At 39.8% G+C, this 27,938-nt stretch overlaps 1 protein-coding gene and 1 long non-coding RNA gene across 8 annotated transcripts in view; one reads left to right on the forward strand and one right to left on the reverse strand.

Moving 5' to 3' along the window:
• The window catches only part of LOC117204459 (cytohesin-1), a 60,410-nt gene that overhangs the window by 2,378 nt on the left and 30,094 nt on the right, over positions 1-27,938 (forward strand). For 2 of the 7 annotated variants that reach the window (XM_033441874.1, XM_033441875.1), the window contains exon 2: positions 1,207-1,280. In XM_033441874.1, the coding sequence (XP_033297765.1) occupies positions 1,207-1,280 (74 nt within the window). Of the gene's footprint in view, positions 1-300; positions 451-1,206; positions 1,281-7,022; positions 7,134-13,666; positions 14,678-27,938 lie in introns of those variants that run through there. The other 5 variants (XM_033441878.1, XM_033441879.1, XM_033441876.1 and 2 more) reach the window with 5 other exon arrangements.
• Positions 1,947-5,815, reverse strand: LOC117204466. The gene is made up of 3 exons (XR_004487094.1): positions 3,808-5,815; positions 2,378-3,180; positions 1,947-2,302 (listed from the first exon to the last, which is right to left on the reverse strand). It is a non-coding gene; the product is annotated as an uncharacterized LOC117204466 (long non-coding RNA).

A 27,938-nucleotide genomic window follows, 5' to 3' on the forward strand; every position in this document is an offset into this window, starting at 1 on the left:
ACAAATATCGCTCGAACGATGACGAAATGAAAAAAGATATAGCAGCACGTATGATTTCGATGACAATAGATGAAAGTTTTGCAAAAAGCGGTTCAAGGTTTTTATAATAAAAGCTACTTATTTGCCACTTGTTCCCCTTCGAAGTCTAATCCTATTTGCGTTTATTCAGTGCGTGTACCACGACCCCAGCCTTAATTCGAAAGACCTATTTTTAGATCTGTCGTTAAATTGCTTCTAATGAGGCCCCTTCCTCGGCCTGACTGGCATCGAGGATGCGCTATTGTGTTCGAACGCTGCTCCAATCGAGACCGGTTGTCGTCCAATCAAGTTCACGATCAATTATTAATCGTTCGTATCTGTTTGTTTAATTGATTCGCAATCGAGCTTCTGTCTCCCTTTTGTACGCCGACACGCTACGAGACCGAAGAATGGAGCACGTGTAAGTCGTTCGTGAGTAACAAGCAAATCTGTCATTCAACGGTTTAGTATAAATTGACGTTAGAACAAAACGCTCGTAAGGTGTATCTAAATATATCACGTACTTAGAGTGCTATTAATAAAATTACAACCAAAGTGATATGGTAAAAATAAACAGTCGTTTATGTAATGTCATAATCACGTTCCTGTGTTCGTTGTAAATGAATCTTCGATTCTCAAACGAATGCTCGAATCTATCAAAGGTATCGTGTAAACGAGCAAAAGAAGATATTAATTTGATTTGAAAACGTTGGATAGTATTTCTAATAAATCCCTTGGAAAAAATACTACCTAAGTATTACTATCTAAGTGTAATAATTGCGAACATAAAATATGCAAAATTCACCATTCTGACGAATTCGATGATTCTAGCGTTACTAGACAATTTTCGTTGCTTCTTTGTCTGGACTAAATACGATAGGAAAGCCGTAATCTTCTTTGTAATTAGTTTCCTCAAAGTACAAAGTACATTTTCTTTTTCCACGTAGTTTACGACAAGGATGACACGATCTGGAATCTACTAAATTTTTGGTATTTTTTCATCGACGAACGTGCGTTGATATTGATTTGATTTTATAACTGATTTTCTTCGAAACAATGGAAATGCAACATTTGCCGAACTGTGTTACTTTGCCGCTAATGTAAAACGTTTACGCGAACAAATTACATATCACAGTTGCATAGCAAAAGAAAGTGCACGTAATAAGATTGCTCTTTTTTGTTGCGCAGAATTGACGCCAGAACACCAGAAGATTCTAATAGACATCAGGCGAAAGAAGACGGAGCTGCTACTCGAGATACAAGTGAGTCAATTGCCCTGTTTCTCTTGCCCTCTTCTTCTTCGCGATTCTGTTCTAGCGACTCTGCCTGTATAAGCGAAACGGTGTCGTGAGAAAGAATTTTTCACAGTTTTATCCGATATCTCGCGTACCGAAATTTTACAATATTTCTATCGTTCTGCTTGTTATCCGTTCGTGTTATTTGTTTGCCCGCGAAGAACGTGCCCTATCGAAACCTAGTTTATTCGATTTTTTGGCTATGTTACCAAGCTGAGATATTTAATGGGAAAATATTCGACGCCGGTAATTTTTACTATATAATAATACTCCTATTCCCATTTTGCGTTTAATTCTGTAATAATGATGCATCCTCAATGAAACTTGAAAGTAAATATACAGGGTGGTTGGTAACTGGCGGTACAAGCGGAAAGGGGGTGATTCTACGCGAAAAAAGAAGTCGAAAATATAGAATACAAATTTTTCGTTTGAGGCTTTGTTTTCGAGAAAATCGACTTTGAATTTTCGCTCGGTACACGTGCGGCACGTTATAACGGATCTCACTGTAGATCGTTGTCTCGATGGAAAAATTAAAAAAAAAAAATTTTATTCTATATTTTCGACTTCTTTTTTCGCGTAGAATCACCCCCTTTCCGCTTGTACCACCAGTTATCAACCACCCTGTATAGTATATGATGATACGATGATGATATATAATAACATTGTTGAACTCCTTCAGGAGTTAACGGGCTTGAGTCTTTTTCTGTTACGGTTTATTGATAAAGAATAATCAATTTCTTTTCGCACAAATTTACTTATATTCACTGTTTAAGAAACTTTTTCAATTTTCTTCTATTTAATCTAAGTAAATTTTCTATTATCCTTCTTACCTTTCTACTATTGCTCCAAGAAGTAAAGTGTTTTATTCGACGTATTTTACCGTGCAGAAGAAATGTCTTATACAAAATAGTTCTGTACGAGGCAACAATAACTCAACAATAGCACAATAATGATATAGAAGTAGAAGATAGAAGTATCGGAAGAAAACACTACAAACAGAAAGGATACTGATCGCCGCTTGTTCAGCAACTAAAGGAATGGATAGGAAATGTTAACATACGTACAAGTAGCAAAACGTATTATTGTTTCACTCACATTGACATACATTAACATCAACGCAAAGAAGCTACTGATTAATCTTAAAAACAGATTGCACTCGGAAAAACAATATGTTTTGTCATATATATAGGAAGTCGTAGATTCGATTGGTAAACGTCAGTGGCTACAGCGAGCAAACTGCCAATCGATATTAATACTAAATCGGTCTTAAGATATTTTTTCACTAACAACCTTCGTCCTCGTACGTATTTCATATAGTTACCATTTGGTAATTTTCGTCGCGCAAGTTGTATCTTTTGTAAGAAGCGAATTTTGCTGGCAACGAATCAAACGAATTTCGAAGTCGTTAAAAAAAAAAATCGCATGTCCGATGTATCGTGCCCTTGTTACGTTTATTACAGTTAGCCTACGGAAGCTGATGCTGTGCATTATCACGAACAATAAACGTGACCGCGTTAGAACAACGATTCAGTTTCTCAACTGGCTCTCTTATCGTAATAAACAAGAAATGATCTCACTTGTCACTATCAGTTTTGCTTCATCGGTAATTCGTGCTCCGTTCCGAAGTGTTTCTTTCAATAATAATCGCGATAAGGGGACGAATGAAAAGGGAGCTTGGGGCTGTGAAATATTCGTATATTTCCGGGGAAAGATATCCATCGACTTTTGCCATGCCTCGTACCTTGGCCAGGTGTCTCGGGGTCTTCTCGATGTATCGTCAGCTGTTGTCGTAGTCTGGGAATTTTCGACGGATAGAAAACAGTGAGTTGGAAGTCTGAACAGGTCGTTTGCTTTTTGAATTTACCACCTTCCGACAGAATTATAATTAAAATGATAAAGTGAAAATATGTAACTCGCGAAACATATACAGGGTGGTTGGTACAAGTACAACTGATGGTACAAGCGGAAAGGGGGTGATTCTACGCGAAAAAAGAAGTCGAAAATATAGAATAAAAATTTTTCGTTCGAGGCTTTGTTTTCGAGAAAATCGACTTTGAATTTTCGCTCGGTACGCGTGCACTTTATCGCGTCTCGTTATAACGGATCTCACTGTAGATCGTTGTCTCGATGGAAAAATTAAAAAAAAAATTAAAAAAAAATTTTTATTCTATATTTTCGACTTCCTTTTTCGCGTAGAATCGCCCCATTTCCGCTTGTACCATCAGTTACCAACCACCCTGTATATGTATATTTTGAGTAATGGTGAAAAGAAAATATTTCGTTCGAATGAGTAGTGTTTTACCGTATGTTGGAAACTCGGTACATTCTACATGTTTCAAACGATGTATTTTCGCAAACGATAAATTGACCAAACATTCAATGATCGTTAAATTAAATACTAAATCAGGAAAAATTAAGATGCGATTTTCATAATTTCAACCTGGACTGTGTTTTATTTGTTAATTGAAAAAGAGAGAGAGAGAAAGAAACTTACTCTATGCGATTAAGCGTTCCTGGTCGAACACATAGGTTTTTCCTATAAACGGTTGTTTAACAACAGCTTGAACTATTTAGCGAGATAGACGCTCATCGAACATCGGCTCAGAGCAGCTCGTCGCGTTTCTCCGTGTCTATGTGAATGTCCGTTTTGTTACTCGGAGTGCATTGTACCTACGTTTCTCCTTTTAAATGGACGCGCAACCTGCTGTTGTTGTGCGCGCACCGTGTTCTCATTGTGTCCTCCATGGTAGACATAGGTTCCGAGGGAGCGGGAGTCCTCGTCCGCAGACGAGTCTCGGGTAAAGACTGGTCAGGTGCTTTTTTTATCCCCCACGGGTCCATCTATGGAAAGAGGATCTTGGGATCGAGCTTAGACCTCTTCGATAGCTGCGCTCTGAACCGCCCTTAGTCTCGCTCAGGAAAATCCTCCACGCTTCTTTCATCCTATACTCGAAGAAACTCTTCGATTTTTTGAGTTTCTTTATCGTTTTTTCATTACTTTTATTTTTTTTGTTTGTTTGTTGTATTGTTGCTGAATATTTAAGGAATCAGAAGACGAGGATTAAGTATTTTCTGAAATTAATTTTAAGTTCTAATTGCGAAGAAAACTGTAATGTTGTTATAAGCACATTGTTATGCCAGATTTCGTAGACAGAAAAGCGGTTTTTAGAAAAAGGGAAAGATTGCATGATACGAAAATTGGTCAAACTACCACGAGTTGATCGAATCGTAATGTCATACGAGTCAACTAAAAGGAAGTTTATTAGGGAATAGAAAGAGCCCATTCGTTGGCAGCAGTTACTTAACGTTACACTTTAAAGAGCCAAAACCCATGATATAGATCATAGATAGTTTCTTTTCTTATTCAGTTTGACTTACCTGTGCTTCTCCTGTCCTCTTCTGTCGGTAACAATAGACTTCTTATACGTTTCCTTTGCACTTACCGCGCGGCAAACCGTTATTTCTCGAGGGAGGAAGATCTATAACACCGAGGAAATTGAATAGACGTCGGAGTGCTTTGTAAGGGAAACTCATTACGAAGGGAAACTGGCTCCAATGACTTCGGTGGAGACTTAAAACGAACACGGGAATGCAACGAAGTATGCAGCTTTGAAGTACCGTTGGACGGATTGTGCTAGACAATTAGCAACGTTCAATTAGTAATCGCGATTGTCGTCCGAGTGACTACCGCTGCCTTGTCAGATGGCAGTATGCACCAGTTCCTGCAACTTGAAATATCAATTACGACGTAAAATGAGTTCGTGTCTTATTACGTGAAATGTTTATCGTGAATAGCAATATAGTTGATATAAGCAATGAGGATAGTTTATAGTCCCGTAGTAATTTTGTAGATCCAATTTTGAAATTTAATATCCAGCTGCAATTAATAATTTGACCGTTTGAATAGGTCTGTAAAAATGAAAAATCTGTGGGACAAAGATTAATGCATGTCTTTTTTAATAATGATAAGTTTAATAACAAATGTTTGAATGGTAATGTAGTCGTTACTAGATTTCTATGTTATCGATTGCTTAAGTTACCAGTCGCGAACCATGAGGGCGCCACATACGCAATTCTATCTTATGTTTGTAAACATGAATTCTAAACTTTCTTTTTTCTTTATTATGTAAGACAGTCTGAAGTCGTGATATTAACTGACTTTGAACACAGGTCATCAAGTTCATTCGAACAATTCGCATATACACGTATGTTATCAATGAGTAACATAAATAATTACCTATCGTTTGTGTTCCTTATTTAGTATGAAATATGAATGGAATATTCCCTTTACATAAGAAAAACATTGTATCTTAATTTCTAAATCAGTATTTCGCAAACTATTAAAAGACACGAAAAATATTTTAACCTCATATGTATTTGCATGTAAACATCGATGAGAGTTCATAACCTCTAATATCGAATCTTAAATATTTTTTTGCACAAACTTCCCATAATTCACAATGTGTTTCATATTGTATGTAATTTTGATAATTACATTCGAGCATAAACAAGACACGTTGATAGCTGCAATAATGTTTCATAGAGGGCGAATCGAATGATTTTCTTTTTTATCCGTAGTTACGTTGGTGGGCATCGTGTTTACCTTATGGTCCAACAAATGACCGATTGCCTAAAAATTCCTGACTGCTATCTATCTTTGGCGCTTGGCACGCGCGCATATCTGCCCTCACAAAAATTCCAGGATGTCGTCTTTATGATAAAACGTTTCCGTGATAATTGATAGAGTTCTCGTTTACTTATACATCTCGTATAATTTCTATAAAATAACAAACGCTTGCGCGCATGCGCATTTCATATTACGACGCTTCCGAGAGAAAAGGTAAATATCGAAGAATATAGAGTAACGTTAAAGTTTCCGACGTCGGGAATTAATCTATTAACACTGTCCCCATAAACGAGTAATTGATTTTGATCGACCTAATTAAAAAGTTTGATGAATGAATTTCTTCATGCTAGTGAGGTCGAGGAGTACCAACGATATTGACGTATAGCATCGAGTTTTTGGTAGTTGCCGGAACTAAGTTCTCGAGCATTATGATCGAACATTGATTTAGTTCCTGCAAATATTTACAAAACATAACACACGTGTGTAGTCTACTTATCAATATCTATTTATTTCGTACGGAGATCTGTATCATTTTCTAAGCATCTTACCGATCGAAACTGAGAAGTTAGCCACGAGGAATCTCGATAAACATCTCCCTCCGATTAAGCTACTATTGATATTTCGCGGGTTTCATCTTTTGTTTAACGTAATTAAACGTAAATCAAGGTATCGTTCAGTCGCGATAACACTCGTAGGGGTTCTCAGCGTAACCCGCAACAAGGTTGCAGCTATCAACAAAGGATTCGGTACGATACGCGTCACGTGTCGCGTTACGTTCCCTTTCAGTTCCAATTACAGAGACATCGGTGCGCTGGTAGATATCGATTATCCCTAACCTTTTCATCGTTTCCGTTTCTATTGATCTCGCGCGTACGCCTTTCATTCAACGTGTTCCACGGAGCAATAGACGGGAACGAAGCAAACGAGTGTAAACACGATCGGCAAAAGAGAAAAAAGAGAGTCGACTAGATATGTAATCGGTAAAGTCGCATGCTGAATATCCTCAGTGTTTCTTGCGCTCGTCGGTCTTCCTAAATGGATTTAATCGATCTAGCGGTCCGTCGTCTGATCCATGTGGATCCTGACTCTCGACATCCATGACGTCAAGCTCTCGTTGTGGCGGCGGACGAGGATGGCTCTGCTGCTGCTCGTGCTCCGTTATCTGGTTCTGCCCTGGCAAACGAGCTCGAAAGGTGAATTTCGTTCTGATAAAGCTTGTTTGGATACGATTTCCTGGTGCTCGTTTTATGATGTGTGTGTGTCTGGTTTTCCTATTGACAGCGTGTTTTCAACGTCATCACTCTACTGTTTCTATAATTTTTGTTTTGTTCAATATTAATTGCGAAGGAAGGGCAAGTTTATATCTTTTAGTCTAATTTTGATTACTAATCCATCGAGCGTATTAAAATCGGTCTGAAATCGATTGCCATCCAAGGTCACGGTTTTGACCTTTCAAAAGATCAGAAATAATCTTATTTTTCGAACTTCGACTTAAAGATCATGCTCTTTTGTATTGAACTTTTATATCAATTCGATATGGAAGGATGATTGTCCGTGGATCTTGATCGGCAAGTTGATTTCGGACGAATCGTTTCAGCTTTAGCTATTGCGTTAAATAACAAAACATGAGGACGAAGTATTCAAAGATATACGGAGACAAAGATGATGCAAGAGTCAATCAGTGACGATCGTATTGACAATTGAAATCGATCTGGAAACGAAGCAGCGAACGATTAAATCATAAATATTTGGCTAACTTTGAGGTCGTTCTCGAAGTTGCTTATTACTCTAGCGATGTAAATAGAATCGTTCGCCGTGATTTCCGCGCGTGCAAGAATGACGAAAGTCCCGTGCAATCGCATCGGCAATTATCATGACATCACAAAATCTTAACACATATCGATGTATCTATCCCCGAAAATGTTTTAATTAATTTCTACCTTATACCTATATTTATTTCAACTCCCTCCAAGCATTCTAATCTCATTGTTGCTTATTTAACATATTTGAAATGTGAGAGAAAAACGGACGAACCTAAACGTTTCGGTTTGAAAATAACCGTGTACGACTGGCGTTTGTTACAAAGTCATGTTAGTAGACCTGTTGATTTCAGCGTTCTTCGTTGACCGATTCGTGCAGAAACGTACTTAGAAAGTTCAATTTGCACGCGTCTCGGCCACGGAAAATATGAAAAGCGAGGAATGGGAATCGGGTCAGTGGGCCTCGAAGCGACTGCTGCGATTTTATTAGCCGCGATGGATAGTGAATACCGAGGAAAAAAGAACTCATTTTTCTCCCACCTCCGCGATATCTCCGGCTCATCTCGCGTCCGATTCTTTCCGATTTCTCTATACCGTAGTTTCAAAAACTTTCCCTCGACTTCGCTCGCTCTTGGAAAGTCGCCACTTTCGATTTTCTTCTAGGTAACCGCAAAATTTTGCTTCACGCCTCGTTGCCTGTTGTAATTTCGAAAAAATAAAATTGGCAAATTCGTGTACCGAAGTCGAAGTTTCTAGAATCAATTGCAGTGGATCGTACGTGATCGAACGTTTATACATCGATCGAATATTTCCTAGGTTCCAAGACATTCGAGTTTCATGCAAATTGCGTATCACTGCAGTTAATGTGTTTAAGATAGATTATCAGCGTAATGCGAAAAGAAAGATTTCGTAACTTTAGTTTGTTTTCACGAAACGGGGCAAACGAGGCTGATACGATCGTTGCACTCAAAATGCCGTATGCAAATCAGTCCAAGTGCCTCCTTATCGTTGCTCGCATGTTCTTTTATTTCTAACTGCGGTTAGCTGTATCGTTTCCATTAATAATTTGTTCCCAGATTACCGAGATTGATTACGTAACGTGATGTAACAGTTTATTTTATTTAGAATTTTCACTCTCTCTGATGGGTCGTAAGAAAAGTCAATATTAAGAGAGTAAAAGAATGAAAAAAATTATCGCGTAAAGATCTTTCAATCGAATACCGTTATTCGAGGAATTCACACAAAATCGAATGTCATACGACGTGACACGAAGCGTGTCTTCCGTAGCTGAAGAAAATTAATTTGTCTCGATGTTGATAATATTCTCGTATGATACATGGCTCTGAAGCAGTAGAACAGCTGCGCAGAAAATAATTATTTTGCAAACTATTCGCTGTTCGAAGCGATCGTATTACACCTTCGATGGAGCATTTCCTCGATCTCAAAACTTCAGAAGAAAATAGGAATTTCTTGCTGTTGATCGACGTAAAGTTAATAAAGTTGTGTATGCATGAAACTACGTTACCATCGGAGGATGTGATTGCAATCAAACGTGTCTATTTTTACTTGTGAATTGAATAGCTCGACGACGACGACGATATGATTACTTCCGAGAAATTGTATTGCGCCATGGTGCAAGAAATTATTCGTACAACGAAGGTCGTTCGAAGATAGAACTCCATTGATCGAGTAAAATAAAAGAGAAGAGGGAACTGTTTCTCAAAAAATTAAACAGCATTCAAAAATATGCGAGAAAGGTTTTTCACAAGTTCTGACATTTTTCTTAAATTCACGAGTCACTTTAGCGAAGTCATTTCTTTTGATGCCCATTTAATGCGACCGCTTAAAAGAGAATAAATCGTCAAATTACAGTGACAAGCACCCATGGAGGAAGCTTGACATATCAATGCAATAACTAGTAGATGTGCTTCGCGGTAACGCTAATAGGTAACGTGAGTCATAGGGCGTATCCTTTCGCGCGTATAATAATTTTCACGATATAGCAAAACTCTAAATTACATCAGGACTGGATTGATGCATCGATCGTACAAACTGGACTACGTTCGTAGTAGCCTACCTTCTTCAACAGAGACTGAATCAAAGCTAATGCCAGTTCGGTTAACAAGTTCGTGGACGGGTCTCTTGGCATATTATTAGTCGATATTCTTATTCTATTGTGCCGTATTAGTACACAGACCTCGTGCAGATTCAGCTTCCCACGGTGATCAATCCACGGACATATCTGAATCTATACGGAGCGTCTCACGCAGCGGGGTCAAGTCAACGTTAAAACGGCAGGAGATAAAAAGAATTTAATTAGGAAAAAATGTAATGATTTTGAATGATGCATCACGTGATGCATGTGTCTTCTCCGAAAGTGGAGACGTTCCAAATGTTTCAAGGTCGCCTTTATTTTCTTAAATGGAACTCTACATTTTGTCATACGTCGTTCGATGCATTTTTTAATTCTCTACGAAAAAAGCAAAATAATAAAGTAAAATAATATTAAAAAAGATCACGGATTTGTATACGTAATTTTATATCGGCTAGGGATCGTTCTGGGAAATTTAATGATGTATCTGGAGGTGGGAACTATGACGAGTTCGTGATGGAACGCGAGCAACAGCGAACCCTACATCGTTGACCGGTATATGGCATCCCCTGGGACTGAAAGAGCAAAATTCATGACACTCGTGCGTGCACTTTCGTCGAGTAACGACACCCGCTTGCTTGTATCGTGATTTCGTGGAATTATTTAAACCTGTGAAATTGCTTGTTAATGGATCATTAACAGTGTAACGCCTGCGCGTTGCTTTTATTGAGAAAATAGACTCGTTTGTTTTGTTGTTTTCTGTCGGTTAGATTGTGTCCTCGGTTATCGCATAACTGGGAATCTTGCCAGCGGTAATCACTTTTACCATTCGAATTACCCTCCTCTTGAACGCACTTTTATTCATCCCGAACCTTTTTACTTTGTTTTCCTTGGATGTCTGTTCTATTATTATTTCGTCGTTGTAATTGAGATTGACGACTGAAAAACGTATACCCAGAAAAAATAAAAACGTGTATTCCTCGTTTTACCAAAGCTTCGCTTCGGACGATAAACTTTTTATTCGTTCTTTCTCACCGTTTTGTTACCTGTGTTTGATTGAATCTTTTCCTTACTCGCATTGCATCAAAATAAAAAAGCGTCTCGCTATAAATAATATGATATAAATAATATGTATTCTGAGACGTGCTATACGTACATTCTCATTATTCCATTGTACGTACATGTCTGTATGCTAGCACAATCGATACTTGAAAACCATTCAGTACAAATCGGAGAAAGAACCATCTCGTTTGTTATGTTTTCCTATTCCATGCAATCCATGCGTATGCAATTTAGAAAATATCGAATTGCGAATTCTGGTCAAATGCAGTGCGAGTCGAGCAAAACAAATCGAGGCAAGTTTGGTGAGGGGCGTGCGCGCGCATCTGCGTAACCGTCACGCGATAAACGCGTGCACGCCTGGTTAATCGTCTCGTCCCGTTCACGATGCAGCTGTAGCAGGTGCAACGACGACACGTCGTTGAATCGCGTTTAAACACGGTGATCGAATCACCGATTCGATCACTCCAAGGAGATATCGTTTGCAAATGCGAATGAACGCTTGTTCGCTGCTTCGCAATATTGGGATGTACGCTTAATCTGTTTCTCGTTCGATTTTTCGTCTCTGGTTAGAGTGGGGAAAGAATCGTCAGCCGATAAAGAAGAGAGCAAACAAAGTCGAACGTTTCTTCCGTTCGTTTCTTCTAGCCGTGAATCGTGAATCACGCGGATGGAATTCAATTCTTTTTTGCGACGAGCAGATTTCGTGATCAGCAATTCGGCAATGAATTCCCCTTTCTCTCTGCGTTTCGTCCCACGACGATATTTATCAGCCCCGTAGTAGTGGAATCCGAATTAGAATAGGAACACGTCGTTATTTACGAATAGGATACGCATTTGAGAAACGGTGAATTATGCGATGTTTTGATTTGCATTGTAATTCCGTCGATAGAGCTGCTAGCGGTTTTATTCGATCTACAGCTTCGACTTTCCGGGTCATTTCCCAATTACGCAGTAATTAATCAACGAGCTATATATTTAGTTGCTAACTATTGGAGAAGCGCGTCACTTGTCCACACCAGCGCGCATTTTCGTATTTTTTCATTAAGATGGATAGTAGCGAGCGAGATCTATGTGAGTTATATTTGATAATTTTCGCAACATACGCAAATTATATTGCTGACCGTTGAACCAACGGGGCCGAAGAAACGATAATCCGCGTCCGAATGAACCCCACTTCGTTATTTAATTTAAAATTTTTTATCAGTGTTTTTTAATATGCTTGATGCGGTTCAATGGATACTTGACGTCGAATTCGATAGCAAGAAGCAAAAGGAGCTTCGTCGAGTATCATGTTTTTCACGGGAACGTTCTATGTTTAATTTTCAATTTTGTCATCGTAATATATACATATTAATATGTAGAAAAGCGTAATCGTTCGATAAAATTCCGTTCCAATGGACGAGATGGCTACTTTAAATAGAACCGTACATTGACGTTCAAGCGAGTGCTGTATATAGCTACGCGAAATAGCGTGGTAACCTAAGTAACGTGAAAGTTAGGTGAAATAATTTGTCGAAGAAGCCCAGGCGAGTAGATAAAACGGTCACATTGAACCGTGGCCTGTCAACGCCCTGCTCGACACTCAAGCGCCTCCAATTGATAAGCAGTCGGCGAAATTTCAGCCTGTCTCGTTCTCGGAAGCATTCTTTTCACGATCTTCGGCAAGTATGCGTGCTAGAGTGTACACTTGGTGTTGCCTGTATGTTCAACGTTCGAATGAAGTATTCCTAGAAATACAACTTACAATTTTAGCCGATTACGATATATGTATATATATATTCAGTGGACACTTTGAAACTATAGCTTTTTGACAATACATTCAAAAATTTCATTTCGAACAGAGTCTATTTCTTTCTTTTTTTTTTCTTTTGATTTATGTGAACCTGGTGCAATGAAACTTGGAACATCCTTGCAAAAAATATAGCTCGCCATAAAAAATATCTATCGTTCTTCAAATATCAATCTTTCGAAAAGCACTGCTCTCGGTATATTGTAGCGCGTTAAAACGACCGAAATTACGTTGCTGAAGTCTTTTGGTAACGAGGAGATACTGCATCATGCAATTGAGAAATTCCCGCGGTCCGCGCGCCTGCGTTCGCTGCCTTTTTAAACCGTACTTCGCCCATGAAGAGTAGGATCGGTTTGACCTCATACGAGAGCCACCGCAAACGTGGTATAGTGTACAGGCTGCTCCTTGCAATTGGAGTGGCTCGTACTTCATTTTCGCGATGAACGGGAAAAAACCCTTGGCAGAAAAAAGAATGAAACCGTAGATCGATTCAGAAAAATTCAAGTTGTATCGGTTTTATTTCTTCCGTAGGTGGATCTGTGCAAGATGCAACCTTGTTCGTTTTCTATTCTCATGCTGCGTACGTCCGCGATTGTGTATCGCGCGTAAAAGAATTTTTAATTAAATTGTTCTTTACATAAAAATTTCCATGCACTTGAGAAAATAAACAAATCATGGAAATGAATACTTCGTGAAAAACAAAGGTCAATGTGATTAATTGGGATTCACGTATCTGCATGTTTCTGCGCATTATTACTGTATACATATTTACCACGCAGCTAACCGATAGAACGTATTTAACGTTTTTAATTTAGTATTGTTTTATTTTTTATATTTTAAATACATGAATAAGCGATTCATCAAACGATTCTAATAATATTTTCTATGCATTTATCTTTATTTAGAAGAAAGCTATAAGTTATACCAGTTACGAGAATCAGCCTGTATTCGCACACGCGTGACTGAGTTCACGATGCGTCCACCACGAGGCGCCAGCGCGTTTCCAGCGCGACCGTTTACTCTAGCTCGTTGTCGCGAGTCGCACGGCAGCCGCTGCGTGAGGCAGATCGTTCTTTATCCCGCAGCATTACGATCTCAGCTAACCCGATACAATCGCGGTCTCCGGTCAAAATTACGCTGCTTTCGTTGTTGTTATCGGAGAGAGTCGACTTTAAGAAGATAAAACGATCGTGCGACAGTGTTTTTTTTTAAATCTCGCGGAAGCTTTAAATTGCTCGTATCATCTCGCGTGACTACTGTCATTCCAACTTATCAGAGTTTATCGATGTTAAGTGATAAATAAGGTTTAGTAAAAAATTCTACACTTCAGACTCTTACTTCGTTCACCGATATTTTCATCGATAGACGAGTGAACATTATTTGATCAGGAATTCCGAGACGTTTTTCGAAATTTTAGATGCGTTTATTGATAGATTATCACGTGTAGTGGTCAATACGCGTCAGTGAAACATCGATCGTGGATCGATCGGAAGATACTAATTTTGAAGGAATTGCATTACTGATTCAGGGTCGTTGAACCGTTGAGATCTTCGATCTCGCGTGTCGACAGTTTCTTTCGACAAAGGGTCACGTTTACTCGAGTACTCGTAACGCGAGCGATCGTTTTTGATCGCGTTAACGATCGGTTAACGATAGAAGCGTATGTCAATGTCACCCTCGAGATCGAACGGCTACAGTGTCGCATGCAGCGCATGGTGTCAGAAAGTGTGGTTAGGTTGTTCCTGAAAGTATCACGGTTCAAGAGAAGTGAAGGGGGCCGAGTGGAACGAATTCCATTGGTTTGTGAAGTTTGGCAACGCGAACTCGGTGCCAAGCATGATTTTCACCGGCAGGTCGGTGGACGCCCTCGACGAAGTTCGCGGTAGCAACGTGCAGACGGACAACCGTCGGGACGTTAGCGCCGTCGCCATAGCCGCAGGATGGTTTTCCAGTTTGCGCAGACCCGGCAAAAGGAACAAGAAGGGCTACCAAAAGCAGGCCAAGAGCACATGGGACCTTAGCACATTATCTATGGTTAGTTGAACGTTCTGTCTGGCTGCTCTTATATCCCTCGAACGATTTACGTGTCCCACTTGAAATTCCCTTACACGTGCCTTGCTCGATTTGGCAGGAGCGTATTTTCCAAAACTTTTTTATTTTATCAAACATACGATTTATCTTATTTATCTTCATTTATATTTTCTTTTATTTACATTTACGTGCGAATAAACGAAAACAACGCGCAAATATTCATTGGTGCGCTTTGTGTTTACAAAGGGTTTTTAGAAACTCCCGCCTATTTCTGAATCGTAAACACCGGCTTTGATCATCGAAGTAAGTACGTACATATATCGCTACACGATAACGTGAAACTCAATACGCGCATGAAGTGCAGTCGAATCATAGTCAGCGATGTCAACATCTCTTCTTAACATTCTTCTTTGTTTATTTACCTTCTTGAACACGCGAACAGCTCCTGTCAAGCGTAAAGTCAGTCGATCAGAGAAAATAAGGATATGTCTGTTTAAGTGGCATACGATTCCTGAAAACTTCCGAAAACGATCGCAAGATGTTGAATTTATTTGAACAAATGTCAGTGATCAACCGTCGCGTGAAACACCGCGGTAAAATTTTGAGGTTATGCGCGGTTACTTCGAGCGACTGAAACTCAAACAAGAAACTGCGATCGATCGATGTATGTGTCCGATCTCGACGATCGGTAATTGAAAAGCCGCCAAAAGGCGCTTCCTAAATAAATCGCGGACGCTATTAAGAACAGAGAAACGATGTAAAATAAGAGTACGGTGGCGCTCTGGAGTTGGCTGACCAGCCAAATTTATTTCTAGGGACTTAACACTGATGAAGCCAATTCGATGTACACTTACACTCTCGAAACTTGTTTTCATTTCTATAAGAATAAATTTAATTCTACCTCAGTCGACTAATAAAGCATATAACTCATGGAGTATAAATTTTAGGTATTTATGAAAAATTTAGAGTCAGATATAGAACAGAATGTATATATTATAAGAAAATACGTAAAATGTGCAACGTAAAGTACTTGTTATGGTATTTTGAGAGATGAGCGAAACAATTTTTTATTCAATTTTCATTTCTTCAAATTTATTTAAGATGAAAATCTGTGGAATCGCGTGTCTATAATTCCTACGTGTTTACGAATATTACGTACGTGAGAAAAGTGTTTGTAATTTTTGGAGGGAATGTGCTCGATGACGTTCGAAGTCGGTAGACGAAATCAGTAAGTCCATCTGATCGCGTTCCGCGAGTCAGACTTGTTATTTTCTAAAAAATGCCAAAGTTCTTACGCGCGAACATACACATGAGAAGAAATAAAAGGATGACACGTCCCTATTTTGCATATCGTTTCAACAAGAAGTGTGTAATTTGCGAGACACTAGCGAGACAAAGTAATAGTAGCAACCATAAAAAGAAACGATTTCGAGAATAAATGATTTGACGAAGTGTTGTTTGACAATTGATGTTAGATACACACCACGTAAATAACATTTGTTTGCAATACAAGTAGTATATCTTTGGTGTACCTTGGAGGCTGTACAGCTGACAAAGCAAACTACGCATTTTTTACTTGTCTTATTACATTGCTCTTCTCAACGATAATGCATCACCACGTCGTGTACACAAAGTACAAAGATCAATAAAGTTTCGATAAACGTTTCTACACACCAGTAACAAGGTAAAAGCAGGCTAGTGGAAACTATAGAATTGCATGGCCTTCTGTATTCTTAGGACTGCACTACTGAACCAAACAAATAGGTTCGCCAAAATTTGTATCGTATCTCTGTTGCAAAGGCTGTCTTCAGTTTTGTAATACTTCGTCTAACGATCGTGAATTTTCATCTTTTGATCATAACGATCGTTTCTTTCAACGGGTCTTCGCCGAAATAGTTGTCTTCTTCCGTAAAACAAAAACGTTTCTGTATGAATGAATTAAACGAGTGGAGAACACCGTGTCTCTGTAAACAACGACGTGATTCGATCGTTTACAATGGCACCAGGCTTCTTTCGCATTCCTGACGAAAATATCATTCCATGATGTTTCTGACGTCACGAATCGAAGATCGTACAGACGAACCAAGTCAGGGTGACTTATTTATAGAGAGAATCAGGATACGAATGGATCTTACGCAAATAGACGGCCATTTGATGCAGGGTTGCTTTGATCGTTGAGCTAATCGCAACCCTGCGTTCCATTCTCCCATTCTATTACGCAGCCAATTATAATTATTCTCGATATTTCGTTTGTAATGCCGATAATTATTTTTTTACTTTTTATTTGCTTATAGTGATCAGAAAATTGCTGGTCGTACAGTAACGGATTCGCAGAATCGTAATCTAATTGCATAAGTTGTTAACGAAGTACCGGTAGATAGTTGAGTCAGCTTTTCGTGAAATCGCGATAAAAGGATGATACATCTTTTTTCGATGAGAAAATTTCCCATTTTCGCTTTACTTTCAATATTCTGTTATCGTTACGTAATTTCCTATTTAGTACTAAAGTACTAAAGTACTAAAGTTCCAAAGTACTAAGCACTAAGCACTGAGTACAGAGCACTAAGCGCTAAGCACTAAGCACTGAGTACTGAGCACTAAGCACTGAGTACTGAGCACTAAGCACTGAGTACTGAGCACTAAGCACTAAGCACTGAGTACTGAGTACTAAGCACTGAGTACTGAGCACTGAGTACTGAGCACTAAGCACTGAGTACTGAGCACTAAGCACTAAGTACTGAGTACTAAGCACTGAGTACTGAGCACTGAGTACTGAGCACTAAGCGCTAAGCACTGAGTACTAAGCACTGAGTACTAAACACTGAGTATTGAGCACTAAACACTATATACTAAGCACTAAGTACTAAGTACTAAGTACTTGCTCGTGGCACTAATGATCTACGTACAGTAACCTACGAACGTATTCGAACAAGTATCGAACAATGTTGGAATATCTTCGTGAACCTCTGCACAAGTCAGTGATCGAAACGCATCGTGAGAACGGCTAGCAATCGTTGCCCTATGGCAGGCTGTTAGAGGCTATCAATTTTTACGGTCGCGTCAAATTGCGTGTTCACAGATCAGGCGTCGAAGAAATTTGCCGGTCGCACGACCTTGCCGCAGTGAAATCAACGCGTAACACGCGCACGCTTCCTAGAGCGATGCTTCCTAGAAATCTTCTTCCTCTATCTCGAAAGACCCGGTGATACCTCGGTAACGAACAACGCGAAAGAGAGAGAACCGTAATGTCGAGATTTCTATCTCGTATATACCGCTTATCGAGGATTTACGCCGACCTAAATAGTCTCGAATGAAATTCGTGGAATCTTGAATCGCGTACTGGTAATCGAGTTGTGTGTCATTGAATATTTCGCGGTATACGGATTAATCGGAAACCTCCTTGATAAAGCGAAGCGAGAGGAGAAAAGTATCAGTTCTTCCTTTGTTCGTTGCCAGTTTATGGATTTATCGAGTGTATCGTGGTACACGTGGAAATTACGTAACATCGTGGCGTTACGTGCGCGGCGGTACACTTTATGATATTAGTTATTCAGCTTGGTGGTTGCCGGCAATATTTTTAGGTTAATGGGGTGGCTCGGTGGCGGTCGGAAAGAGCGAGTGATCCGTGGGGAATAGGAACAGCGACGATCGTTTCAAAGGAAACAGAGAAATTTTTTTCCCTTTCTTTTCCCTTTTTCTTCATTCTCTTTTTGCTTTTTGTACCATTTTTTCTTCTGTCTTTCCTTCTTTGTTTATTGCTCTTTGTTGGCCTGCAGCGTGTTGCGATCGATACAACTGTCGCATTTATTCGTCGTGTTGCGTGGCGTTAAAACATCGAGTCCTCATAAATCGTCCAACGGGAAAAAGTGTGTCGATCGGTTTCCGAGTTTCACCGTTGTCCGGCGCGAACCTACGCCGCTTTTACATAAATTACATTTCGCGACGAGCCATCGGTGCCAATACCCGGCATTGTTGCATGCCTCGCGATACAAATACATATTTCGGCAGAGAAAGCTTCTGTCTTTTGTTGTGTCTGCCTCTGTATCGAATATTGAGTACTACGTGCTACGATTACTACTATCGTGCTTGTGATGTGTAGAAAAAAGTAGCCGGAGAAGCATTTGCTCGAGCAATCTTTACTACGTATATATATCGTGATATTAAGTCATTCAGCATTTTAAAGGTCTGTAAGTATAGAAGACACTGGCTGTATGAAATGATTGTGGGTAGGAAGGAAGGCTGTTAACTCTTTTGTTAAAGAAGGTGAGAAGGATAGCGGTCGAGTTTAACGTTCATTGGTAACGTTCGTGGTAGCATGTGATGTTAAACTTGCAATTTCATAACAAATTGATCTAACTCGAACGTAAGCACGATTACATCTTTAGATTCGATCAGTTTATGAGTTAAGAGACAATTTCCGCGTTTGGAGTCGTTCAAGTTTCGTCTTTGCTTCATGTCGAATTATGTAACGCAGCATCGGATCATGGCTCGAGATCTATGCGTGGAACGGTAGATACGTTAAAGTTGTACGGACTTCGTGCAAAACACAGTTCGCGTTTAGATAATCGAACGTCGGAGAAGCATATAACGAAATTAAAGTACTCTATAAACCATTGACTAGTATAAGTTGATTCGAAGAATATGAATCACAGCTGTCAATTTTTCCTATGACACCTTCTAGTAGATAAATCTTTGTTACGTCCTGACGTAAATCGTACGACAAACAAATCGTTTTATTATGGCGTCATAGTTGGTTATAAAAGCATCAGAATATAGTTGTCTCGCGTCGCGTGAAAATTTTATTGCCAGTTTACTACAGCGAGTCCTTATCGGTAGCCATGGCACCTGACTTTGCTTGCACGGTTGTTTATCAGTAGAACCTTAATCGCCTCATTTGACGTCAACAGTTTCACGACACCAGCGACGATGACATCTTCTCGTCATCGAGGATTACATAAAGCTAATAAAACAGGGTCGTTGTCACTTCGCGAGTGTCCAGTTAAATTGCTTCGAAGTAATTGGCTCGGACAAGGTATAAACGGCAAAATCGATTTGACAAGCGAATGTGGCAAACGGAATCGCGAGTAAGAACTGGAAATCTTGATAAGCATTCTGTTGACTATAAGTTATCTTTTTAATGATCGAACGAGACTGACTCTGGGCGCGCCACGGACGAAGATATTCAAAGAGAGACATCGTGTCTCACTGATTACACAGACGAACTATTTTAGTGTGCGAAAGTAATCTCACGTTTTTATTTAAAAGTTTTGTCACATTTTTTCTGCCTACTATTCGTCGCTATCCAATTTTATTAGGACACAACGAGACGTGGCCGAATAAAGGAAGAGGAAGGAGGAAAAGAGAAACGAGAAAGAGAGAGACGCGGTGAACAAAGGAAACAGGTTCTGTTTTAAGCGGCGCGATTCCTCTTTCCGCATCCGCTCCGTTTGTTCCCGCCTTTTGCGACCAGCACTCGTGTATCTGGGTTATACGGCTGCTTTTTGGACAGCAAGGGGGAAAAAAGAATGTGTTTGGGTGCACGCCAGCCTGGTGTGCGCCGCGACGATGTTGTAGGAGAATGGAACGTATAATTGGGTAAATACGTGAATGGAAGAATTCGGAGGTGCTAAGACGGTGCCGCGAATCTGAAGAACTGGAGCGCCAACGTCGAGGGACGTAATGTAACGAGAACCGAAGAAAATCGTGCTTCGTTGGCGAATTATTTAATGAACGAGCCGTAACCCGTAGACGGTGGGGATAGATACTGGATAGATAAGAAAATGAGGAAAGCGAAGGTATGAATAGAGAGACGATGTATGAATTCGCAAAATGAAAGGTTTGGAAAGGAAAGAGATTACGAAAATTTGAAGTTACAATACGTGGATTTCTGTGTACAAAGATGAATGGATTAAAATATACGTGTACTACGTAAAAGCCAGAAATTTCGCAAGAACGTGCAGCGGAAGAGAAGAAGAACGTGTGTATGTTTTTTAAAAGACGTAGATAAAAAGATAAATAAACGTAGATCGAGATGAGCAAATAAACAGACTATCGAACGGATGATTTAGTTCATCTACTTTCAAGATTTCCAAGGCTAGAACATATACAAGGCTGTATACATATGATACGACAGTCGGGAACACATTGCGATATTGGCATCTGTTGTAACATCGTACAACGCTAAGGACGACAAAGTTGCTGAGAATAATAATATTCGCACAACACGATGTGCATTATACTCGGTTTACCGAGTTGCTCTGCCACAGTTGAGCAATAATATAATAGTCGCTCGAAATCTGAACTCGAACCGTGAAAAGACAAGAACTTATTTACCAGGAGCTTCTGGGAAAAGAATCGCCATTAATTGGCGTGTTATTCGGACCTTGAAATTTGCATAATTCCAACAAGCTATGTAAGCGGCCGAGGGTGATTTCGTTGAACAATATGTTAGCAAGAACATATGGGTCGTGGGGAAAATTATATTTATCTGCAGAACGCACGTAGATGTGTTTACCCTGGTGAAACACGTGTCACTGGCTAACTCTAAACGCGGCATTGTGTTTACAGTGAGACATACATATCGATCTTCTCTTGCTTCGTATGCATACCGCGTATCGACGGCCATTCGGCACCGCGAATAGACCGAAGCGAACTGTGTGACCGGCCGATTCGCGTAGCTTTTAACGCTGTATAGCTTGTACGTTAGAATTCGAAGGTATTTTTTTAAGGTATTTTTTACCTGGTGTCCCTTCTTAATCCTTTCACCGTTGAAGTCACCGTACAGTCACACCGGAAAGTATAAACTGTCAAGATTTGTTAGGATGGCGCATGAACAAAATTATGTATTCCCTGTTTTAAAATCCACATAAAGGAAGGGTACATATTAACGAATGGATAAGTAACTGTACACGTAAAGCAACTTCTCTTCGAGTTTTGCAACACAATTATCGTAGTTGGGACATCGTCGTTTGAATTCACAGTGAAAGTGGTAAATAAAAAGTAACGAGCGAGACCAAAGCACGCATAACGACGTTAGAAACATTACAAGAATACTGTTATTATTATTAACTTGTTTTCGAGCAACCGATCCTAGTTGCATTAATTGCATGGTACACGTGGTATTGCTTTCTAGCAGAGACCCGCGAGCATTTAATGGACGCCCCTAATGTCGTTTACTAAACCGAGTTTCAACACACGTGCCGACCTATCAATTTTCAAAGTACATTTTCTCGAAGCTAAATTATCGTGCGCGTAAAAACGAGAAAAAATAGACGAGTAGTGGTAGTTGCGAATCATAAAGAGGACAGCAAAGTCGTAGAAACGATCGTTTGCGATTCGAAGAGTCATTCGTCATCCATATTTACAGAACGCTGATGGCTAATGTAATAGGGCGATTGAATGGAAATATATTTCCGCAAGGATGCGATTACTCGGTTGAAGCCAATGCCGGAACCGAATAGGGACCACTCGGTGAAAGCCTAACTCAACGGACATTCGGGACACTTATCGATTAATTAGGTCCGGGTACTTAAGAAAATTGCAATGGACGAATTTAGTGGCGCGTGATGTGCCGCCGTAACCCGATCGTGGTACGATAATAATCGAAAAGCTAACAAACCTCGACGACGATTGTTGAATTAATGACTAATGGGTAACTCGAGTATAGAGGTTCCTTCTGGGAACGCGATTCGTGGCTGACTCGGTTCTCCCGTGTGTTTGCACATTACACAGTCGTCTGTCGAACGATTGTACCTATCTACTTTTTATAGCTGTTTCTGAAGGACCGAGAAGTCGTTTGCGATGAGTAAAAACGTCAGGGTTACTTTCAGTCAGAGTCTCTCTGTATGCAGTTAGGTCTCCACGAGCTGATCTTCATGGTGATCGATCAGTTGATCCATCTACGTAAGCCTTCCCTGATTTATTTGATTCGATCAAGTTACTGTGCCATAGTAAACTGGGTTTTCTAAATACACTTTGATATTATTTCATTATTGACTTGTCCGACAAGTGAGTGAAATTGCTTAATTTCGCTTTAACTTTCTGCTACTTTCTCAATTTCATTATCCTGATACATCGGTGGTGTGTAATTTCAAAAGAGACGAATAACTTATTTTTATGTGGTATCTTTATCACAAAACTCTTTGTGCATGAAATTACAAAATAAAATTACTGTAATCATTCTTTTGGAAGTAAAGTAACGGATGAGCTGCTGATTTTTCTGCACTAATGCGAAATTTAAAAGCACGAAAATGCAGAGAATGCATATATTATGCAAAGATATATGAAATATCTAGAATACTCTCTGTAATATCTACCAGATGAAAGAAATTTCTGTCTAAGTTCCTTTCGTTCCATCGCAATCGTAAAAATACGAATATGCGTAGTTAGCCACGATCTAGCGTTAAATATATCCAAGTTAGAACGTACCGGTTCAAAGGGTCAATGAGAATCATCGACCGCTACGATTTTCTCGCGAACACGTTCATCGGTTTAGCTTCGATGAGACACGAGGTGAGCTTTGTGGTTGGAAGAGTAGTAGGTCGGTTGAAGATCCGATACAAAAGGTTTTCGTCCTATTAAAAGGAAGCCTTAAAAAGTCGGAGTCATCGTCCGTAACGCGAGCACGAGTGAGAGAAAGAGGTAGAAAAGCAAAGATAGACATCGAGAACACTTTTATACATCATTTATGGGCTAGCTTCCCTTTCTTTCACCGATTCATAATTTCTGGAGTGTCGCCAGGTCCGCGCGTTCCGCCCTCTTTTTAATAAAAGAAATCTCTGCTAGTATTAAGGCAGTTGGATGCCTTCCAATTACGCTTCTCGCGTCCTCGGCCTTGCTGGACGCGTGCGAACATTAACATGTCTCACGCCCACCGATCGACTTCAAAGATTTCCGCCGTTTCTGTCTCTCTTTCAACTAATTGGGACATCGATATTCTTCCGATTACCTCGATTTAATGACTCACTGTCAGAAATAAATAATGGAACGCTACCGGTTTAGAGGGCAAACTTTCAACGCGTGGGAGGAACCTCGCTGTTGTAATGTGCGTTTCATTGAGGTGTTGATACGAAAACGCCCGAATGAATCGCTGGAAAACAGAGCCACGCGACGTTCTTTCCATTGATTTGCAATTATATTTTGATTGAAAATGTTCAAGAGACTACGGCGATTAAGAGGTTACCGTGTACTGCTTATCAGTTTGCTACTGGTAAAAAGATTAAAAAAAAAATCTTACGCAACAGATAGTTGTACTCGAGTACCGCTACTATTAGAGCGAATAGTGGCAAATATAATGATGCAGGTGTTTTGCAAGTGTCGCGATGGCGTCTGCGAAGCAAGGTTACAGAATCTGGCAAACAGGCGATCAAAGAACGAATGAATCGTAGACGCAGCTGCCGTTGAATATTCTATGTCGTAAATGGTATCTATGAACTCTTTCAGGGTAACGAACGATTATTGAAAAGTCTCGTTGTGACTTTGTTATCGTAGCGCAAAGACTGCTTCTCTCGATTGTAAATTATTTGGAATGGCACAGACATTTGCGAAGAAGATACACACAGCTGCTTTGGAGTATCAATTGTCGACTGTAGTCGAGGCATTGGTCTCGCCATAGTGGTTGGTTATAGTCGATGCCAATAGTCGTTCAAACTTCGAACACCGATCGAATGGAATGAAAAACGAAAAATTCAGACCTGAGAAGAAAATGCGTTGCGAAGTATCGTTGAACGTTTAAACGGCGGAAAAACATTAGCGAAATGGTGAACGTTCTAATTTAATTGGAAGACGCAATAACACACAAGCGTCCGTTCGACCCGAACTTCCTCCCGCTTCCTTTCTTAAGGCCAAGGACTGTTAACTCTTCCGTTATGACGTGAAATGCAAAGGGCACAGACAAACCGAGTCGTTTGGGTAACACAGAGCTTGGCGGTATAAGGTTTCTTGCGCGTTATACATACACTATGTTCCTTCGTTGGCGAACTTCTGTTTCCTCAGGACGTATCCTCCTTCTCTAAACGAACATCTAGTTCTCCAGGATTTACATCCTTATGCATGTTGAAATGAAATGCACGAATTATACAAGCAACGTTCACACTCACAACGTTCGTCCATAAACGATCGTTATTTCGAATATGTTTCGTAAATGGATACAGCGTACGCTCTTGTAATAGTGAACATTGAAATTTAAATTTCATATACTGAAGGACATTTCAAGGTTATATCGATAAGCATGCTTAAAGGTATGCATAACTATCGGCTTGTGTAATACTACAACTTCAACGTTGAAATTCAGGTTTTCAGCTTTAACGAAGTCTCAAGATAGTATCGACGAGAGCATTGATTGAAGAAACGTAAAAATATAATTGTAGGTACGATAGCTGTATGATCACTGCAAGGTTCAGACTCAGCATGGCAATTTTAAATTCTCAATTCGCAGGAATACTGGGTTGCAGACAGATTTTTAATAAAATAGTAGCGAAACGCTATAATGATACTCGTTCGAAGATTTCACATGCGTCACACGTATCTTGCCATACACAGGTAAATTTTTATGCGTGTTCTTCGAATCGTTCGTCACTCACGTCAATAGTCTAATATAAGCGTTCGCTCAATCCCCGATCGCTCGTTCTATCACTCCTACGCACTACGCTAAAAAGTATGATAATCTTTTTACATCATACGATATTTCGGTTTCTCCTTTAAAGCAACAACGTGACTACTTTTGAACCGAATTGTTTCACGGTACTGTGAGAAACGTGTATCATCCGGAAGAGGAGGAACCAGATGCAGACGAAAGGGTTATAAATACAATTCGTAAACGAGCGAGAATTCATTCATATCAGCGAGAAGACGACGTACGAAAACGGTGGCGGAAGAAATCGAAGTTGCGTTACTGGCGTCGATGAATCATTCGTTTAAATAGCACGCGCAAATTCCATCCCTGCAAACTCGCATACCGTTCGAATCTGACGCACCTTTCTCGCACAGAGAACTATTCTTATCGCTGAAATTCGATTGTTCGTATGCCTGCTTTTCCATAACGAAATATAACACGACAGGGTTACTTGAGTAAGCAAGCAAGTATTATATGAAAATTAATAAAGCTAATAAATTATGATAATTACAAACGAGGATATCAATGTTGGTTCAAGAAACTTATCTTTGATGAATGATGAATACAAGATATATCCTTGAAGAAACCTATAACCGTCGTCGACTTGTCAATGTATAAGATATATTTCGTTGCTTATCACGCTACTAATAACGAATTAAATAGTCCGTTTTCAAATACAAATCGCTTAAAAGTTGTTCATAGCCGGGTTTGGTGTATTATGAAGAAAATCGCTTAATTTGATTCAAACAACTTGCGCTCATCCTACTTGTCCTAACTTTATTTATCCTAAGATTTGATTCGATCGAGCCGTGTTCCCATTTTATTTGAAAAAAAAAAAAAGAAAAAGAAAGACCGTTCGCTGATTATACGTGGTATGCTATTCTTCGCCGCCGGAAGTTCTGCAGTTCCATCGAGAGCGATTCTTATTTCCGTCCGTCAGGATCGTTTCCTTTTGTCCTGATTTGCGTATCCTGCATCGAGCGTATCGCGCTATCAGGTCATAGTGGTTGGGGCAAATTTTATAGCGAACTATGAAACGGAAACGAGCATGTGCGATTGCTTCTATGTATCATCAACGGCAAGGTTAAATGCGACCGTTCGAGTATGATCGAACAAACACTTCCGCGAACAATGACTAATTGCGATTTTTTTAGCAAAAGGCAAAACAAAGTACTTCCTACATTTGCACAGTTAAAGAGTAATTAATTCTATGATGTAGGACGCCAACTTAGAAAACGTGTCACACCCTCCTCCTACTTAGGGTTTAACTGTTAGGACTAAAACTGCAGTTGCAACTCGTTATATCGCGATGTATGTCTACGATTGTAAGTTGCAAGTTCACGTAACGAAGTGGAGCGCTACTTTTAGTTGCGTGTTCCCAAGAACTGAAGCGGTTTACGATTTTCTCCTTGTAAAATTTATGTTTGTAAAACTGGTATATATTTCCATCCATCTTTTTATAATTAATCAGATTTCACTCATTAAGCGTATTTTTATCGCACGTTACGATGCTGCAGCATAACGTTCAAAGATTATCGATAATCGGAAAGCAAAGTTAATGGTAGCTACGATAAAACCGTAATAACCGCGCTTGATAATTTCACTGGCGCAGGTGTCGGGTTAATTACAACAGAGTACACGAACGATGGTTATAATTGAGCGTAGAACGGCGTCGTTGCGCGTTGCAGCGTATAATTTCAATCAACGTATTCGAGCAGCCTTGCTAGAAGGTGAAACCACTAAATTCAAAAGCAAAATCGTTCTTTCTGCCGTTCCAGCTGAAAAAGACGCGTTAACAGCTCGTAATTCCATTAGTACCGTTTTTAATTACCGTGACGACTTGTAACGTCTGTGGTAAGCTTCTCTCTCTCTCTCTCTCTCTCTCTCTGTCTTTTTCTTTTCTCTTTGCTTTTCTGCGATCAGGAAAATTAATGGGATAACGAGAACCTCTAAAAATCACATGCTAAAAAATGTGCTACCAGTGGTTATTAGCCCATCGTTATTTCTAATGACGTTAAATGTCACAGTGTCACGCTAGTGTTAAACGAACTTAATTTCGTGCTATCACGTACCATTTTCTTATCATCTTGTATTAGGTTAATAGGTGTGAATGTGATTTATATGTACGACTGTCACGATAAAGTGTGAAACCAGTCTTGGCTCATTTTTTTCGTGAGAAGCGATCATTCGATCGATCTTCAAAGGACAAAATTTACCGTGAAACGAAAAATGCATGCATAAAGTATTCAGAAAAAAAAAAAGAAAAAATAGAAAAAGAAGATAAGAGGTAGTTACGCGATCTAATCACTGAAGTGTGTTTCCACGACGCATTTTCCGGCAGCGGAGCTCCGTGTCCAGCTAGATGAAACTGCGCGCGGCTGCTGACCGAGCGAAAGGGGGAATTCCCTCGTCCTCTCTTCTCTTGTTGCTTGGCCGACGGCCTTGAGAGGTCACTTTACCGGGACCGTTCGCTGAATACCTGGCGAAGAAAGGAACTGGAACGTGGTAGAAGTAACTGGTATTCCGCCAGGGCATGATAATAACGTCTGCGCGTTTCCAACGAGTCGTCGTTTTCTCTCGGCGGAACGCGTATCGTCTCCCTAATTCACGCTCCACGTTCCACCTTGCCTTATCATTCTACGACCATTTATT

The sequence above is a fragment of the Bombus bifarius genome, unplaced genomic scaffold (genome assembly GCF_011952205.1).
Source record: "Bombus bifarius isolate JDL3187 unplaced genomic scaffold, Bbif_JDL3187 scf7180000007978, whole genome shotgun sequence".
Classification (NCBI taxonomy): Eukaryota; Metazoa; Arthropoda; class Insecta; order Hymenoptera; family Apidae; genus Bombus; species Bombus bifarius.